General features: G+C 48.9%; 2 protein-coding genes across 51 annotated transcripts in view; both read right to left on the reverse strand.

The window, feature by feature from the left end:
• The window catches only part of CFAP53 (cilia and flagella associated protein 53), a 36,596-nt gene extending 32,803 nt beyond the window's left edge, over nucleotides 1–3,793 (reverse strand). The window contains exon 1 of the mRNA XM_045459064.1: nucleotides 3,460–3,793. Within this exon, the coding sequence (XP_045315020.1) occupies nucleotides 3,460–3,693 (234 nt within the window). The 5' untranslated portion in view covers nucleotides 3,694–3,793. The remainder of the gene's footprint in view (nucleotides 1–3,459) is intronic.
• A 146-nt stretch (nucleotides 3,794–3,939) lies between these two features.
• Nucleotides 3,940–18,669, reverse strand: MBD1 (methyl-CpG binding domain protein 1). 50 transcript variants are annotated; one of them, XR_006707800.1, is made up of 19 exons: nucleotides 18,561–18,668; nucleotides 17,196–17,198; nucleotides 16,434–16,568; nucleotides 13,881–13,995; nucleotides 13,623–13,819; nucleotides 13,453–13,535; nucleotides 13,262–13,302; nucleotides 12,743–12,889; nucleotides 12,519–12,647; nucleotides 12,272–12,346; nucleotides 12,002–12,121; nucleotides 11,851–11,919; nucleotides 11,103–11,270; nucleotides 10,452–10,751; nucleotides 10,221–10,358; nucleotides 9,735–9,869; nucleotides 9,587–9,648; nucleotides 6,400–6,712; nucleotides 3,940–4,916 (listed from the first exon to the last, which is right to left on the reverse strand). XR_006707800.1 is itself a non-coding variant. In XM_045459018.1 (19 exons), exons 1-18 carry the CDS (start codon nucleotides 18,590–18,592, stop codon nucleotides 8,402–8,404), a joined length of 1,989 nt encoding a protein of 662 aa, XP_045314974.1. In that variant the 5' UTR covers nucleotides 18,593–18,669; the 3' UTR covers nucleotides 6,603–6,712; nucleotides 8,370–8,401. The 50 variants fall into 50 exon arrangements, 49 of the variants coding, with proteins under 49 accessions (XP_045315006.1, XP_045315007.1, XP_045314998.1 ...); XM_045459018.1 differs by lacking the exon at nucleotides 3,940–4,916 and adding an exon at nucleotides 8,370–8,441 and having other exon boundaries at nucleotides 6,603–6,712; nucleotides 18,561–18,669; XM_045459019.1 differs by lacking the exon at nucleotides 3,940–4,916 and adding an exon at nucleotides 8,370–8,441 and having other exon boundaries at nucleotides 6,623–6,705; nucleotides 18,561–18,669.
• Between the last annotated feature and the right edge of the window lie 352 nt (nucleotides 18,670–19,021).

The raw sequence follows: 19,021 nt of genomic DNA on the forward strand, positions 1-19,021 counted from the left end.
ATTAGAGATCTTTTAGTTCGTAACCTTCATCTTGCCCCCCACTGTCCTGCATTGTTTTCCATGGGTAGACAACATAGTTACCATCAAAATACTTTCAACTAGAAGAGGCTACTCTCTCTAATGAGTTGTGACAATAAAAAACAAAAACAAAACACCCTCCACTAAGAAGAAAGGAAGGTAAGGAAGGAGGGAAGGGGAAAAGAGAAGAGAAAAAAGGGGGAAAAAAACTGATGGCAAAGCTTTATTCTTGTTTCTATTGTGTCCAATGTAAGGGCAGTGCTCCTGACATTTTGGAATAACTTAAATTTCTATATTCTTTTTACACAAACTTCCACTAAAGAGTTGGAAATACATACATCATTTTGAATACATATTGATGCATTTTATAAAATCACATGGACTATCTTTCTCATTTCTATATTCCTAGCTTTGAGCACAATGCCTTACCACCACTGGTTCTCAGTGTGAAAGGTGAAGGAAAGAAGAGAGAAAGGAAAGCTTTCTGGGTGGGCTTGATGCAATTTCTGCTCCTCCTGGGGCCATCATGAAATCCACTGTCTTGAGCTTTGTATTTTCAGCCATATTTAGCAAGTCAACCTTAGATGAATAGTGAGACTCTGGGATACTGATTTGCAAGTATCAAAATTCTTACTCATAAGGCAGAAAGTCAATTTGCTAATTTACACTTAGAACATCACTGTTGGGATTACCAGAATACTAGTGTTAGGTCTTGGTAAAGGAGTCTCCTGAGAAAAGAAAATCAACACTTGCAGATAACTTGATGAAAAGGTTCAGGGTTCAAGGTACACATACAGGTACCTAAATTTAGTTGAACAAGATAAGACAGGTCTGAGATGGGTTGGAGACAGATGATGTTGGAGGTTACATCATGGTAGATAGCTAATCCATATCAGAACTATTTACAGCCTAGAGCCACTTAATTAGCAAACTACTGTTCTCTAATATATATGACACTTTTATGAATACAGATTCAGTGATAATAAAGTAGAGCAGAGTCAAGACTATACCTTGGGCAGGATATACACAGGAACTCAGGCTCCCAGTAGACTTATGGGCTGAGAACCTAGCACCAAAGTCACCAAGAATCAATTATCTTGAGTTGTCAGAGCAGGAGCCTGGCTCTGAAGTACATGTTGACTGAAAAGGAGAATGGACGTGAAGCGTGGTGGGAAACACCCTTAGCAGTAGCCAGGGATCGGGAAACCTTTCAAGGTTTGGGGTATCCTGTATAGGACTCGGTAGTCAGGAAGGGCCCAGTGTCTGGATGAGTAAGATATGACCTGGAGTTCTCTAACAAGGTGATACCAATCCATGCACAGTCTCAGCATTACTCAATATCCATACTGCTTAACAGAAATATAATGTAAGACAAATCTATAGTTCAACATTTTCTAGTAGCTGCATTTTAGAAAGTAAAAAGAAACGGGAAGTTAATTTTAATAATGTATTTTATTTAACCAATAAATTCAAAATATTGTCATTTCAACATGTGACTGCAGGCACATTTCCAGTGCTTAAAAGCCATTGTGGCTAGTGGCTACCATATTGGACACTGCAACTCTAAACCATGCTAAAGGCAGAAGAACATAGGGTTTAATAACTACCTTGTTGTTGAGATGAGCACTAGGTGTTGTATCGAAGCCAATTTGACAATAAATTATATTTAAAAAAACTACTTTGTGTTTCCAAGGTCACTGAAGTCTTTTGTTACTGTAACGTGTTCAATTACAGTTTCTAACAATAGAGTTTATAGTTTATATGTCTTAAAAAACAATGTTTTACAGTCTAAATTTGATTCTGGCCTCTACCCATTATAACTCTATGAATTTGAACAAGGTACTTAATCTGAGTCTCAGTTTTCTCACCTGTCAAAATGAGCAAAATAAATGCGCTCCTAAGAAACTATTTTGAGAATTAAGTAATTGGGTCCCTCAGCAGCACTCACCAAATAACTGCTCCTTTACTTCTCCATTACTTCAGATGTTATATCATTTATGGCTTTCTCCTGGAGGAATTGTTTAGCATCAAGTCTCATCTCTGGCGGCTTTAATTCTTCCCCCACCGAAACTCTGCAATCTCTAACATCCACGCTTCTTATCACACTCTGACATCTGAGATGCACAACTCTGATTTCTCCCTTTTCCTCTTTATTCTTCTATAAGCTCAAAGTATTCAATAGGTCTGCTTCTCTGGTTTGGTGGTATTATTTTTTTTTCCTGTTCCTTATTGGTTCCCATCACAAGTAATGGCACACGAACAATAGCCCAGCCCCTGATCTCTGTGTTGGGATACAGAACCCAGAATAGATCAGTTTCTGTCCTTCATGAAATATGTAATTATCCCTTTGAAACTTACAGTCTGTAGAAGCCTCCAATCTATTGATTTCCAGACCCAGGACCTACAGTCCTTGGATCTAGAGAAGAGGGAGCAGGTCTATAAGTGGACTGAGAAATGCTATGTGCACTGTGGTGCATAGTAAAACTGCATCCTTCATTATTCCTGATATTTCTTCCATTAAGTACCATCACAGATAATATAGCACACGATTATCTATCGTGTTAGCCTTTAATGGTTTTATGAATGAACAAATTGTTTCTGTAATTAGAAAATAAGCAAGAGGAAGGCAGGGATCAGACTTTTAATGAAGAATAAACCTCCTAGGGTCATTGTATTTACCCCTGTATCTCCCACAGTGCTGTGGACACAGCAGGGGTTCAAGAATATACCTCTGTAATTGCTGAATTACACATGAAGGCTTTCTAGCCTGTAGAGACTAGTTTGTAGGAACAAAGGAATCCAGGTGCATAGACCAAGTGTCTGGGGTTCTGAGCAAGACCCATCAAATTCTGCAGCACACAACATTCGCGTGGCCTCCTACCACCACCCGAGCCTTAGAGGCAACCAACCGTCCTATTTCCAGGCCTGCAGGGACACTTCTGTTACAGTGGAGTTGGTAGAGGAAGGGCACTATAACCCCTCACAATCCCTCACAGCCCAATCCCCCTTTCTTATACAATTTTCTCAGGGAATGCAGGACCAGCCCAAGAGCATACAGCTGAATCACCACCAGCCCAGACCCGATTTCCTGTCCTGCCCCAGCCCAGCACCCTTTCCGTGACAGACACGCCACATCACAAGGGGACAGACCTCCCTTGGGTGTCTTGGAGACTGAAAACTCTCAGTATCCCAAGTGGTGATTCTACAAATACAGAATCTAAATATAACTGGTGCGAGGGCGGGAGGGGGTGGGTTGAGGGACAGAGTACAGGAGCTAGGTGAATGACCTATCTTTCCTTCTTTCAAAATTCAACCCCCACTACATCAGGCACCTGCTCCCCTTACGAGAGCCGCGGCTGGGGCCAGGATGGGCTTGGCTGGGCTTGGAGTGCAGGGAAATGCAGAAAGCGGTAGGGTCCCGCACACACATCCCGTGCTTACCACGATCACCACCTTGGGAGTGGGGCCCTTAACCTCCCGCTGTATGATGCCAAATCGCTGGCTGTACATTTTCGAGTCCCTCGGGATGGGGGCGGCCTCCGCCGCGGGTTTCCCGACTGTGGAGACCAGCCGGACCAGCTTCCGCAATGCAGAGGTCTGGTTGCCATGGTGCGCCCTGCAGGGTGAGGGGCAGGTGGGAGGGGCCGAAGTCGGTCCCGTCACCATGGTGACCATAGACGCCGGAGCTCGTAACTTCCTCCCGGAGCCGAGGAGCTGAGTCTGCGCGGTCCTCACCCCGCCCTTGGCCAGGCCTCCGGCGACCTCGCTCCCTTCCTCTAGGGTTCATCAGAATAACAGAAATAAGCCTCCTTATCCCGAAGTGAAGGCGAAGATCTAATTACATTCCAAATGACTTTGCTATTTATATCCTGTAATCAGCCTAAAAGCATGAGAAAAGTTAGTGGATATTTTATGGGAAGGTTAAATTTTGCGGCCATTTTTAAGTGAATCTTGATGATGGTAGTAATCATCACAGGACAACCACCTTCTATTTGTGTAGTTCTTTACGGTAATTTGCAAGGTACTTTCACACATAAAACCTTTGGGCCTCACAAATACTTTAGAGGGTTGATAGGAACAGCAGGTATTCTCATTTGCCAGCTAAGACAATTAAGGCCTAGACGGCCTGTCTTGTCAGCCCACCCAAACCAATAATGATAAACCTGTTATTAATAAAATCTTCCTACTGCACTGGGCAGAAACCAGAGCTGACTCGGGGTACCTTAGGATGGGGGGAGGGGGCAGATCAGATGGGCTAGGAGGGTATGGCATGGCATGACATGGCTGGGCAAAATAAAGGCCAACAGTCTGAGTTAAGGATCCCAGTAAAACAGGGTCAGGACATGAGTAAGACGTGCAGGCAATGAGGCCTGAGAATCTGTATCCCAGGAAGGGGAACAGGCAACACAGATCAGGGAACCTAGAAGGGGCCCTCAGCACAGGTGGAGACCACAGCTGTACTTCTGGTCAAAAACAACGCGGTGGTAACTAAAAGCAGATTAAGAATGACACTTTGGTACTCTCCTTCTAAAGTGGGACGAGCACAAAACACTAGAGCACAGAATAAAATCAGAACCTAGTCACTGACATCTAACAACCAAAGTACAACTACTGTGTATACCGTCGCAAGGCTGCAATTTACTGTAAATTAGCATTCCTTAATCATTTGTAATCCACCCACTTCGGATTTTGTATGCGGTACGTTTCTAGATTTGGATTCCATTTCCTGAATTGCTGGTTCAGCTTTTCAGCCACAAAATAATGTCTCTTTTTTTTCTCTTTTTAATAATCTCTTTTAATAATTGTCATTTTGTCTTTTTTTCTCCTATAATGCTTCTTCTTTCAATTGCAGTTCGGTAAAATACTCATTTTCATTTACTGCTAAGAGTTTACGTAGCCTGAAACAAACAAAAAAGAAAGAAATTAGAGGTCGTCTCGGTTCCCTGGACAGAGTCCTGAGGGTCAGTTCCTTGATCTTCAAGTCCCACGGGCGACTGGCCCGCCGGTTGATCTGGGTGGAACCACCCCTCACACTACACCTTTGGGGAAAAAGGGAGGCAATGAAAAGGCCCTCGGTCAGGCACGGGGGTTGGGAACAGCAGCGGAGTTACGAGAGAGCCCGTTGGGCACCCCCAGAGGTCGTACAGCCCGAAGGATCCCGTCGAAATGAGGTCGGCGACAGGGGAAGGCGACCCTTGGCGACACTTTGCTGCCCTCGAACGTCCCAGCGTCGGTCAGAACTCGTCGTGCCGCACCCTCACCCTGGGCGCTCCCCGTAACTTAACTCCAGTTCGGTTTTGCCTGTTTTACCACTACATGAAGAAGGAGAGTCGGCTTTTCTCCGGGTCCCGCCAAGGATTGGCTTCTGAGCCGGGCAAAGGCCACGCCCCAGGGCCGCGAGGCCAGGGGTGGGGGGCAGCGCGTCTCCCGAGCCCTGGTGGGATGACCGCGGCCCCGGCGCCCCCTGGCGGGCCTCTTCGGAGGGTGGAGGGGCGGGGCCAGGACTAGAGCCCAGCTAGGGGAGCCTCAGCTTTCAGCCAAGCTGCCCCAAGGCCTAGAAAGCGATTGGTCCTAGGACAGAACCTGACCTAGATCTTGCCACCCACCATCCCGCTTTCTCAGAGTTAACAGTTACCACCATCAAGACACTCCCCAAATAAACACTAAATGTATGAAAACAGTAAACAGGACAATAGAAATCATTTTAAAATAATTTTAAAATAGAACAGCTCAGAGATAGAAACTATTTATATTATTTCCAATTCCTATTGTGCCCCAACAAGGTTCACGCAAGGGCTGTCCTCCCGACAGTTTTCCTGAATTCTAGATTTTCACCAGTAAATTCCATGATAAAGTTGGATATCCATTCACCATTTGTAATACATATTGATGTATTTAATAAAATTGCATGGACTATATCTTTTTCATTCCTGTATCCCAGTATCAAGTACAGTGCCTACCATGGGCCAGGTTCTCAATACTTGAATGAATGATACAAAAATAGCCGAGACCAGCAAGTTTTTTTCTGGGTGGGCTTGACAGAATTTCTGTACTTGCTGGGGTCACCATGAAATCCATGGTCTTCAGCTTTGCATTTTCAGCAACGTAGCTTTATCAAGTTATCCTCAGGTGAGCAGTGAGACCCTTGGGAGCTGATTCATGGCAGGGTGGCTTTGTAATGTGTCACCTTGACTAGGCTACGTTTCCCAGAACTCCCTTCCCCGTATGCTTCCGGTTAGGATGGGCCACAAGAGACATTTTGCCTGGTAACTGGAGGGCAGAAGTCAAGCAGCAGCATACTGTTTTTACACTCGGAAGGTTGGTGCGGGGCACCAGGCACTGTTGCAGTTCACACATGTTGTCACTTATCTGCTGGCTCACCTCGTTGGTGTGGGACAGCAGTCAGGCCTGCAGCCAGGCCTGCAGCTGCTCCACTTTCCCTGGGATCTTCCTTCAGCGTCTCTAATTCCTGGGTCAGATGAGTATTTAACTCTGTGATGAAGGGCACCAGCTTCTTCTGTAGGACACCCACATTATCGAAGTTGGAGGTGGTGAGAGACTGACATGGGTTCTAGGCCATCTTCGCCGGTTCCAGCTCGTGCTCGTGCTCGTGCTCGTGCTCCTGCGCGCCAAAGCGTCCTCCGTCTCCCACACTTTACATCCATCTTCCCTTCCCGATTGCCTGCCCTGCAGACTTCAAGCTCCAGCATTAGATGTAAAGACAACAGCCTTACAGAGACTGTTTAACCAGCTCCCACTACTACATAAGGTCAAATCCCTAGAAGTCCCTTAAAATATACACATATACACGTATACCTACATATGCATATGTATATATAATTAGTGGTGCTGCTTTTCCAATGGTACTGTGATACACACTGTAGCCAGACTCTTAGAAGAGTCTGAATGCCCATCAAATAAATTTCATTTAGGACATTACAGAATACTAGGGTTGGGTGGCTGGGTCCTGGGGAGGGCAAAACAGTATCAGTAAATTATCCAGTCTTGACTCTGGCTCAAGTAGGTAAGGCAAAGGAAGGAACAGAGGAGGGTGGCAGAAAGGGTTAAGGGTAGGGAAATATCTAATCTACATGTGAAATACCTAAAGCTGCGGGGCTGGGACTAGAAAAAGGCAGGGGAAGACAGACAGCTACAAAATTTAAGGAGGCATGCACTCAGTCACAGCCCTGTGAAGCTGGCTACATAACAAACTGCAGGCCTGAACTTTCCGGCACTTTATGAAGAACTGGGAAGTGAGACAGGGATGAGTCAAGACTGGCCTTTATGCAGGACTTGGAAGCAGGAATTCATACTCCTAATAGAGAGGGGCCAAGAGCAGAAACCAAGCACAAAAGTCATCAATAGGCAAGGGAGGTAAGTTGTCAGCAAAGATGAGCCAGGCTGGCAGCTTTACTTCTGAAGACTGCTTTGGCAGAGGAGAATGAGGGTAACAAGCAAAACGAAGTGTCCACTGGGGAAGGATGTCCTTTAGTGTTTGAGAAATATTTACGACACCCAAGGCCTGGGAAGAACCCAGTCTCTTGGATGCAAGGGTGTTGTGACAAGGTGACCCCATCCATACAACCTTGGCACTCCCTAAACCATGCTAGAGGCAGCAGTGTAAAGGATTTGTTCTGTTTAGAGTAGTCCACCTTGTTTTCAAGGTCACTGGAAACTTCTGTTACTATAACATTACACATTATCGAATATAGTATTATGGCTTACCGTTTGGTGGCTTAAACAAGGTTTTTACAACCTGGATTTGATTCTATGCTTATTGATACTAGCTGTTTGACACTGGACAAGTTATGTAATTTCTTTGAGTCTGTTTTCCCGTATGTAAAAATGGGCAAAAATCATTGTCTTCCTAAAAAGACTTGAGAACTAAATAGATCAGTAGGAGGAACTAACCAAATAGCAGTTCCTTTCCTCATTTATTCACATTACATTTTCAAATGCTGTCTTTCTGTGGAAATGGAAATGTTCAGAAACACTACCAGGTCTCATCCAGAAGCCATTGAAAAATTATTATGAAGATGGCTTGTATAGGCTGTTTTGTGGTGGCTTTTACATCCCCTCTCCACCCCAGATCCCCCACCCATAATATCCACACTTCTCATCAGTCAAGCTCCTGAGATTCGCACCAGTTGGAGCAGATACAACTTTCTATTCTTTCTCTTCCTTTCCTGCTTACTTCCTCTATAATCTCAAAGTACTGAACAGGCCTGATTCTCAGGTTTGGTGGTGGGTTTTTCCAGTTCCTATTGAATCCTACATAAGCCCCTCAGCCTATGGTCCAGCTCTGAGTAGATCAGTGTTGTCTCTCATAAAGCCAGTCTGTAAATTATCACCTTGAATCCTACAGTCTGCAGAAGCCTCCAGTCTACTGCTTTCTAGCTCCAGGTTTTTTAAGGTCCTTGGACCTAGAGAAGAGGGAGCAGGACTATATGTTGAATGAGGTTTGCTCATTGTAAAATGGAGCATCACAAAACCATTTCCTAGTATTCTGTGCCTGGAATCCATTTCCCCATAATTATCCCTTATCTCTTATCTCTCTGCTAAAATATTCCAATACCAACAACTAAACATTACCTTCTCCACTAACATATAATGATTTCACACACAAGGAAACTATTTCCTTAGATGATAGCTCCCTGAAGACAGGAATCCATGTCTCCTGAAGGATAAGCCTTCCAGGGTCATTGCATTCATCATGTTATCTCTCACACTGCGGTATACCCAGCAGGTACTCAGTCTGTACCTGCAAACTGCCCAAGGCAGATGCAGGAGTTTCCAGCTGGCAGAAACTAGCTTGTAGGAACAAAGGAATCCAGGTGCCTAGGCCAACAGTTTATGTCGCCTGTATCTGGGACCACGCACACAGCCTGCGAACATTCTGCAGGAGGTAGTATTCCCTGTCCTCCTCCCACCAGCCCTGTCCTTAGGGACAACTATCTTTCATCCTATTGCCAGGCCTGCAGGGACAGTTCTGTGAAGCAGCTGAAACTCTTAATAACCTCAACAGGCTCAGGAAAGGTTCAAGAAACACAGCCCAACTCTCTCCACAGAGGACGCTCCAGGAGGTGGACTAGCCTAAGATTGTACAGTTGTACATCTCAGGGCCCAGATCTGCCCACCCACCACTATCCAGCCCACCTGTCATCTCTTGGAGACTCCAGACACCCACAAAACCCCAAATGATGATTCACTGGATAAAAATTTATATATTAAATCTGACTCCTTCTGGATTTTCTTAGAAAGATATGGACCAGGCTTTTATCTTTTTCTTTCAAATCTCATCACAGGGCATCAAATCCTTAACCTCCACTAACTCCTGTCTCTCTACTCCCCAGCCCCCACCCCATACACCCAAGGAAAGCCCTAATCTGAACCTCAGGAGAAATCTCTAGGGTCCTACACATAACCCCTCACTGACCGGGATCAGCACAGTGACAGAAGCCTCTACCTCCCACTGCCTCATGCCAAATTGCTGGCTCTATTTTTAACACTCAGGGCCCATATCTGACCAGCACCAACCCCATACCACCCCTCACTGTGCGGGGCACACCTTGGCAACCAGACTGCTGTGTCCCGGAGGCGGGTTCCACCCAGGCTGAAAATCTCCGTGATCTGGGGAAGAATTAACATCATGGGTCATCATGGCCAATGGGGCTAAAGCAGGTTCAGGGCAGGGTGAAATGTCCCCCAGCACTGACCACGGGTGTGCCAGCCCCTCCTGCCTCCTCCTCTGGGGCCGAGTCGGAGGCGGAGTCATCCTTGCTCTCTTCCTCCTTGTCCTCCTCAGGGTCCAGTGGCTCTTGCTTCACAGGTGGCAAGTCTGGGTCCACTGCCTGGGAGAGGTGGGAAACGGGCAGCAGTCAGAGGGACAGGGTTGGCCTAAGAAAAGAGTCTCCTTATCAGCCAACCTGTCAGTATACTGACAAATCCCGCTTCTGTCACACTTCAGCCTGGAAAATCCATCTCTCTGCCTACAAACCTTTCCCATTCCTCAGAGTTCCATTTTTGTTAGCTGGGCAGCAAAGCAGGCAAAGTTAGTTGCCTGGGGAAGGTGGGGCATCTGTCAGACAGGTGGGGTAATTTTGTGGTGAGGCTGCAATCAGCATATCTGTTGCTCTGCTCAAAGAACCACCATCATGGCTCACCATCACTCTGCTCACAGACCACCCATCACTGACCCCCACCTTGCTGGGGCAGCCAGGCAGCAATACAGGAGAAGTCAGGATGGCTGTGCCCGGTGTCCAGTCTTCCTGGGCATCCGCCTTCTCTTGCTTCACCTGGGGTAAGGCCACAACCCAACTCAGGCCAGGGCACTGGGCCTCCTGTGTGAAGGAGGATTGCAGCAGTCTTGGTCCCAGCTTCCTGGCACAAGGCTGGGTAGTTCTGGGAAGGGCAAGCTAAGATGGGATCCTCACCTGCAACAGGGCTTCTGTGGAAGCTGCAGCAGGGCCAGGCACCTGCACGGGACTGCTTGCACCTTCCCGTAAGAACACAAGATCAGTGCCAGGTGGAGGCAGCACAAAGCCACTGCCTGTCTCTTGTTTCAATGGAGTCTGGGCATGGCCTGGTCGGGTTGTGGGTGTGGTCAAGGAGGTCTTCAGTATCTGACCCAGACGGGGCCTTCGAGTAGAGCCAGGCCTCTTTCGACGAGAGTAAGGTGGGGGCGGCCCTGCCCCATCCTCAGATCCTGCCCAGACACTAGGCAGCAGCCGCTTCTGAAGAAAGATAGGGTGTTATGGCCACCTGATGCAATGATTGACCACCCTGCCCTGATCAACATGCCTGCTAATCCCCATTAGTCACGGCACAGAACATGCTTTCACGTGAAGCCCTCATCACTGAGCTTGCTAGTCTCATGTTAATGCCACTGCCACTCAGATTAGTTCATCCCAGCACAATGTTTGCTAATCTTTGCCTGAACCCACCGCTCCATCTACCCCTCTGAAGATGCAGAATCTGGCCTGCCCTACTCACCAGGCCTGCCCACCATTCCCAGGCACGGCGGGGAAGGGGCGGTGGCCCTAGGTCAACGTAGCCCACCCACCTCACTCTTCTGCATCACCCACCATAGCAAACTGCAGGCATTGACGCCAACGACACTTCTGGCGCTTTTGGTTGCTGCCCCCAAATTTAGGCTTGTCACAGCAGAAGTCGCAGCGACCACAGTCCATCCGCCGTAGGCAGGCTGCACAGGCCCCACACTTGCGGTTCTGCCGGCGATTGGTGTAAGGCTGCTGGGGGACAGGCAAAAGGGGGGGGGGGTGCTGTTATTGGCACTGTTCGAGTGTTCTTGTTGCCCCTTCACTAGCTCCATCAGAGGGAACTGGCTGTGCACTGGTCTCAGTCACACCTCAGCATCTGTTAGTTCCAACACCAGGCACTATCACTGCACCGGACAGTGCCCAAGAGCATTAGGACTGTGGCTGTTCCAACGCAGTATCCATCACTTCATCTGCTAGGCCAGTGGTTACCAAGACAACGTCTTTGACCCCCACCTCCAGTGGCATTTTGCTGACCCTCCATAGCTGCCGATGCTGTGCCTGCTGTATCTGCTCAGCCTATGTGAACTCCATTCCCTATGCTGGCTTTTCCTATTAGCCCCACCAGAGTGTTGATTCATCTGACATTAGGTACTATCACTGCACCTGTCGATCCCATGTTAGTCCCTCCCCCATTGTCTGCTTATCCCATACTAGTACCCATTACTGTGTCTTGCTGTTCCCCTATTAGGCCCATTGCAGCAGTTGCTTCTTTGGGATTAACCAAGTGCCCTGGGAGGGTCTAGGCTTGTCCAGGTAGGGTGGGGCCACTCACTAGCTCGTCCTCGTCTACACAGTAATAGATGAACTCGGCAGGTGGCGAGGGGACCAGGGCTCTGGGGTGCTGCAGAGGCAAATGGGTGGGGTCAGGGCAGGTACTGGGTAAGGTTATAGTTGTGCCTTCCCCCTGCCCACCAGGGCCTCACCAGCTCTGGGGACTCTGGAGGCTGTGACAGGGGAACTGGAGGCAATGGCTGGGTTCGGGGGGGGCGCCGCCGGGCAGCCATCTTGGAGTCGCAGCCTCCTCTACGGCGGCTACGTTTACCCTGGGAGAAAGCCAGAAGAGAAGTTTAGGCTTGGTGGAACCAGGCAGACACAGGACCCCTACCTCCACCCCCACCCCCACTGCCACCCCCAAAAGGAGTACAGAAAGCATGCGTGGGACAGGCAGACAGAAGGTGGGGTGCAGCACTCACAGCAGGGGGAGCCACAGCTAGGGGAGGGCGTCGTTGACATCGCTGATGGTGGCGACGGAGACGGTGGGCAAGGTGCTGGCAGACAGGGGCAGGTAGGTGAGGCCAGGGAGGTGAGCATGAGGTGGGGGAGAAAAGAAGACATGAGGTGGGCAAGGCTGGGAGGAAGCAGCAGCAGCAGTAGCAACTTTAATAGCAGAATGAGCTCTGCCCCAGCCCTGGCCCCAACAGCACTGGCCCCTCTACTCACCCGTAGGCAGCGCCGTTGGACACACCTCCACTGGCGCCTGAGACCAGGGCGGGGAGGGCGAAGGCAGACTCGGCAACGGCCACAGTCCTCTCGGGTCTGACAGCCCCGGCACACTCCACACCCTCGGCTCTGTCAGGGAGGCCAGAGGTATGATGTATGGGGCCAGGGCTCTGAGAGCCAGAGGACAGGGTGAGCCTTGGGCCCACCCTACCTGCCCAACTCACCCTTTCCACAATCCGGAGGCACCGTCTCCGCTCACACTTGCAGAACAGCCCCGAGGCCACATCATGGGGCAGCTGCAGAAGGCAGGTGGAGCAGGCCCCGCAGTCCTCGGTTACCCGGCAGGCCTCACACTCCCCGCAGCCCACACGCTGCCAGGAATGGGTGGGGCGAGGTCACAGGCCCAGACAGAGTAGCTCCAGGTATGCTGCCCCTTACATGTATGTTTTTAGCCCCCACTGCCATATCTAGTAGTCCACCATATGCCTCATCACTGTATCTAACAACTACTAACAAGCTGTCACCAGAGGCCATCCCCAAAGTCTCCAAGTGCCCGGTTAACCTCATCGCTGTGTCTACTGACACCCCATTAACACATTACTGTCCACTGACCATAGCTAGCTCCCTACAAAATGATTCTGACACCCTATGGATCCATCATCATTCCTTCAGACCTTCTTACCAGCCCCCATCACATCCTGCTCCCACCGCACACTTGTGAGGAGGAGGCAGGTCGTGCTTACCTTAAACATCCTCTGTTCCCGGTTGAAAGCAATTCTCTGCGCTGAGGAAAGGGAGGCGGAAGAAGAGAAGTGGACAAGGAGCATCAGATATCTAACCTCATCCACCATTCAACCTGAAAGCTGACAGTGGTGTCCCAGCTTGACATCAGATCTGCTCCACCTCTACCTCCCAGGGCTCTGGGGCCACTCACCTCGGCAGTCCTTGCATAATGTCTTGAGCCGCTGCCTTCGGGTACCATCTCCTGAGAAGCTGATTCCACAGTTCTCACAGCACCTGGGATAGGAAACATGGGTGTGGGAGGCTGAGTACGTCTCCAACCACAACCCTCACCCTCTTGGCTCACTTTAGGCCAACACTCACCCAGGTGCAGGGAGTGAAGCTGGGGCTGCGTCAGCATTAGCCTTGGTCTCATCTCCTGGGGCCTCCTTCCTGACCTCACCCTTTTGAGGTCCAACCTGACGTTTTCGAGTCTTGGCTGGCCGTGAAGGCTTCTTCCGCTTCCTGCTAGGGACAGCTAAGGGCTGGGCCTGCAAATGAGAGGGAAAGCAGGAAGAGATCTGTGGGTGGGTGTTAGGTGGCTCAGTCACCCCTGCCTGGGTACCCCACACTGTGTAGTACCTTGGGGGCTGGATAGCACAGAATGCCTTGTTTGAAGTCGAAGAGGGTGAGGTCACACGCAGGGCCCAGGTATCGGGTCAGCTCAACTTTGCTTCGGATCCTGTCTCCTGTGGGGCTGGGAATGGGCCAGGATGGATTGGTACCCCGGTGGAGCCATGGCCACTCCACCCACACAACCCTCCCACTGGGCTCGTGAACAGACCTGCAGGGCTGGCAGGGGATAGAGGGCTGGCAGCCTGGGATTGGCCTGTGAGCCCTACCAGGTCTTACCCCAACTAAGCTTGCATAGCAGAAGTACAAAATGTGTATTAATACCAGCATATATACAAACACAAATGAAAAATATAAACATAAATAAATACATGTTTACTTATAACATACACTACTAATTGTAGTCTGTTCATGTAAATAAATATAAACACAGACAGAAATACAAACTTGTCGAATGATGTATAAATGCATTAAAGTTAACGTACTAAATACGTAGAAAGGAAAAACACAGGAGAAGCAAGCGTCTGAAAATGTACACGTGAACAAGTGAGCATATAAATATATATATATAAAGACGTGCGTAAACAAACAAATGCAACTACATATAAAACAAAGTAGGAGCAACTAATATTCTCGGAGAGAATACCCCACAGGTCTCTAGCATTTCTGCATGTCTTGCAAGAGAGGCACTGATAGTCCTTTGTTATGAACTATCTTTTCAAGGATGTTTGTACAGCAAACAGCCTTGGAAGATAAGAGATAAGTTCTCCTTCCAGAGCAAAGGGAAGGCATCCTTACTGTCCTAACATTATAAAAGATTGGATTCCTTAAGCTCAGGGTTCTTTTCCTACAACCCAATGCATGGGCAGATGTTAGTCAGTTCTCTTCAGGTTACCCTATGGGAACTGGCATTTGGGGAACTGGCACAAAAATAATGACATTCTGGATACTGCTGTTACTGTGAATAATAAACTATCTTTCATCTCTGACCCAGGAGTCTCCTATATCCTACCAGCATCCACAAAATTGTAACATACTTGTTATCTTGCCCTAATTAAGATAAAACCTGTTGCTTTACGGTTCTTGACAAAAGTATTTAAAATTTTAAATTTTGACAGTTTCACACAAATTACGAATATGGGGATAAACATATAATTAAGTATAAACAAACATAATTATATTCATGATTTTGCTATATTCCTCCACAAAAACAACTACTTAGACAAAAAAACAAAAAAACAATAAAGTTCAGGAAGAGTGAAAAAAATTCAATAATTACCTTAGATCCTTAAATGTGAATTGCATATAAACATGTACATTTTGTGCATCTATACTCGGTTCCCATTATTCCTGGTATGTCTTACAGAGTCACGCTGAACACTGAATTAGTGAATCTAGAACCTCTGTTCTTGTGGAACTATAGGTTAAGGTAATGTGAGCCTCAGGGGACATTTCTGTCAACTAATCAATATGTAACCTTGTTTTATTGTTTTCCTATTTAAAGACACTCTACTTAATACATTCCTACGAATGACTGACAGCATGGCCTTTGAATGATTTAAACTCAGGAGCTTTGGAGACCATTTATGTCACACAGCTACCTTTACCACGGTCCTTGTAAAACAAGCCAGTCTCCTCAGTAAAACCTATTCTGCATGACACTTTTCACACGTAACACTTACCAGGTATTTTTAAAATTCCTCTGCAAACTCTTGATCTGCAGGACCTGCCTTGTATGCAAATTTAACGTCTTTCACGATGTACACCTTTTGAAACGTGTGAGCCAGTCAGTACTAGCTGAGACAGGTTTAACATATTCCTAATCAGGGGTAACACAACCATCAATGTCCTTGGCTTCCAGTCTCTCACACTGTCCACTACATTTTATTTTACTAAGTATTTCCTTATGCATCTTCAAATTTGGCTATTTTTCCACCTTTCCCTTAACTTCATCACATACTATACATGTTACTTCAGCATTTTCCAGAGCAGACTCGTGTACAAATCAGAACATTTCCTTTTCTTTTTCTAAATGTACCACATTTTTGATTCATTAACATTGAACTCACACCTAACAACACTGCAACTCACAAATAAAATTTATTTAACGTGTTATTCTCTTCCTACAGCATATCATAGACTTCTTGCACTTAAAACACTAGACAGCACTTCAGCACTATACTTGGGGGGGCACTGTAAATACGAAAATCACCAATAAAAAGTGCAAAAATGTGAAAAACACAGCACTTAGCAGATCACGAAAAAGACACTTGTTTACAGTATATGAACTAAAATAAGAAGGCCTCATTCAACCTCAGCTGGGAATGAGTGTATCAGGGAACTTAAATTTTTTGCTGTTCTGTGCGTGTCTATGAATGACCATGAAAGTATAGTGAGTACCGACTTTGAGTACAAATTTCAGTGAGTAGAGTAATTTGGAAATATGGAATCTGCAAATAGTAAGAATCGACTATATTTGCATAATTTCAACCCATCCACAAATTTAACCACACCCCCTGATTTTAGCCCTATCCGTGACTCTGTCCACAACCCACCCAGTACCTCTGGTAATAGGTGTCTGAGCGTCCACAGGTGGCACCTGACTTTCGAAAGACTTCACGGCGCTTCCAGCCGGGGCCCAAGGCTGGGCAGTCCAGCCAGTCCTCAGCCATGGGGGCCACAGGAAGGAGCAGCGGCCTGCAACACGGAGGGGGCAGTGGGAAAACTGAGGCTCTAGGGGGAGGACATGTTGTGCCCTAACCACACAAACCGCCGGTACTTAGTAATGCTTTTCCAAGACCTGGGACCTACCACAGGCAACTGGCCAATACAAGAAAGAGAAAAATGCCCTTTCCCACCTCATTCTCCCCTGTCCTGGGCCCAGGAGCTTGTCATTCCTACCCCTTCTTGACCTGGCAGCCCTGTCTCCAACTTTCAAGTCCCCATCCTCAACCCAAAGATCCTCATGCCTCCCTCAATGTCCCGATCCCCAATTCTTCCCCATCCTCAGCCTGAGAACTCATCACTTCTCCCCACTGCCAACCTAGGACCCTGTCATTCCCCCCAGGAGACATTCTCTATCTTTGACCCACTGGCCCCTATTCCTCCCCTCTGTCACCCTGAAACCTCCATACCCCCCATCCTCAGCCTGAGAGGGCCCATTCCTCCCATCGTCAGCCCAAGAGGCCCCCATTCTGCTCGTCCCCAGACCAAGGTCCCAGCACTTTGCCTCAGTATTCTGACCTCCCGTTCGCTCCCTTCCTTGACCCAGGAGTCCCCAGTTTCCCTTTCAGTCAAAGCCCTCCCATTCCTTCCCTTTCTGACGTCCTCTTACCTGCTACCTCCACTGTTACTGCCTCAATTTCCTGTGTCCTCTGCCAGACAGCCCGCAGCTTCTCCACACCTTTACCCTGAACACCCCCTCATTCCTTCTGCTCCTCAGCCCGAAAGCCTCCTCATCTTCCCTGTCAGTGTTCTGAGCCACAAGTCCTCCCCAATCTCAGTCCCCAGACCTCCTTGTTCCTCTCATGTTCAGCTAAAAAGTTTCTCATCCCATCCCTTCCCTTCCGTGTCTCCTATCTTCTATTCCGCTCATCACCTGAAGAGACCCTGATTTCTCCCCTCAGCATGCTGAACCAACCCCCTTTCGTCCCCGTTCTTGTCCCAAGATCATGCCCATCCCTAGCTCAGCATTCTAAACCCCTCTTACTTCACGTTCTCCAGAGGAAGCCCCCGTCGCTCCCTTTCAGTATCCCAACGCCTCCATCTCTTCCCGTCATCAACCTGAGAACCCCTCATTTCTCCCTCTCGGCGTTCTGAACCCCCGTTTCTCTCTCCTTAACCTGAGAGGCCCCGAGATCTCTCCTCAGCGTTTAGATCCTTCCCCCATTCCTCTCCGTCCTCGTCCAGGCTCCCGACACGTCCACCTGTCAGCGTTCTGAGCCCCATTCTTCCCCGTCCTCCGCCAAAACCTCTCTACTCTTCCCTTCAATATTCCGACGCCGCCATTCCTCCCACTCGTCGGCCTGAGGGCCCTTCATTCCTCTCCGTCAGCGTTCTGAGCCTCAATTCTTCCCCATCCTACGCCTGAGCGCTCTCCATTTCCACCCTCACGACTGTCTCACCAGCTCGGCACCGGGCCGGTAGCTTCCGCCGCTCTAGGTCCGCGGACCCATGGCGAGGGTCCCGCCTGTGACTCCCGCCTTGCCCTGCTCTTCTTCCTCCTCCGCAGACGCTTCCTCTGAAGCGATAGCTGTCGCTGCCGCGGCCGTTCGTTGCTCCCGGAACCGGAAACCCGCTGCCCACCTCTAAGGCTCCGCTCCCGGCAAGACGCCTGCGCGCTAATGCCCCGCCAGCGTTGGCCCTTAGTGGGGAGGACTCCGCGCCTGCGTGCTCAGTCCCACAGCGGCGCGCGCCTCCCGTCCCGGCACTACTGCGCTTGCGCTCTAACATCCAACTACGGCTCGCACCCCCCCACCGGAGACCTGCAACACTTGAGCTCCTCACCTCGCCAACCGGCGCTTTCGCCCCACTCCGCCCACCTGGTTTGCGCCTGCGCTCTCTTAAGGGGGCGAGGAAGGTTGGGGCCCTATGATGTTTCCCTGGCGGTCTCCACCAGGAGTAACCTAGCGGAAGGGGCGGAGAAGCCTGAGGTTGTGCCGTAGCCCTCCTCTCCCACCTCTCGCTTACGTCGCGCCTGTGCTCTCCGGTTCCCCGAACATCTGCCCCAGGACTATTGTGTCCCGCTCTCTCCGGCCCGCCGAACGGTTACAGGAGCGCGCGGGGACTGGTACTACCGCACGCTGAGCCCAGCTCCTTCCGCGGGAACTGGAGAAGGGGGCGTGCCTCGCCGCAGGTAAACAGAAGGTCCGTGCAACCGAGAAGGGCGGGTCCGTTCTGGAAACGTAGTGCTGTGGGGACTCCCAGACTGACATCAAGAGGGCGGGATGGAGACTTCTGTTACATACGTGTCCCAAAAGAGAGGCTTGTGGGGAACAAGGGACCTTGTGTCCACCATTGAATACATCTAGTTTGGAGAATAGTGCTGACACAAGTGGTAAATGAGCCACACGCTGAATTAGCGCTAACTGGATACCCAGTTTCAAAATGAAAGGCTGAGAATGTAGGTGATTGGGCTCTCAGCAAGTCAT

Source organism: Leopardus geoffroyi, chromosome D3 (genome assembly GCF_018350155.1).
Source record: "Leopardus geoffroyi isolate Oge1 chromosome D3, O.geoffroyi_Oge1_pat1.0, whole genome shotgun sequence".
Lineage (NCBI taxonomy): Eukaryota > Metazoa > Chordata > Mammalia > Carnivora > Felidae > Leopardus > Leopardus geoffroyi.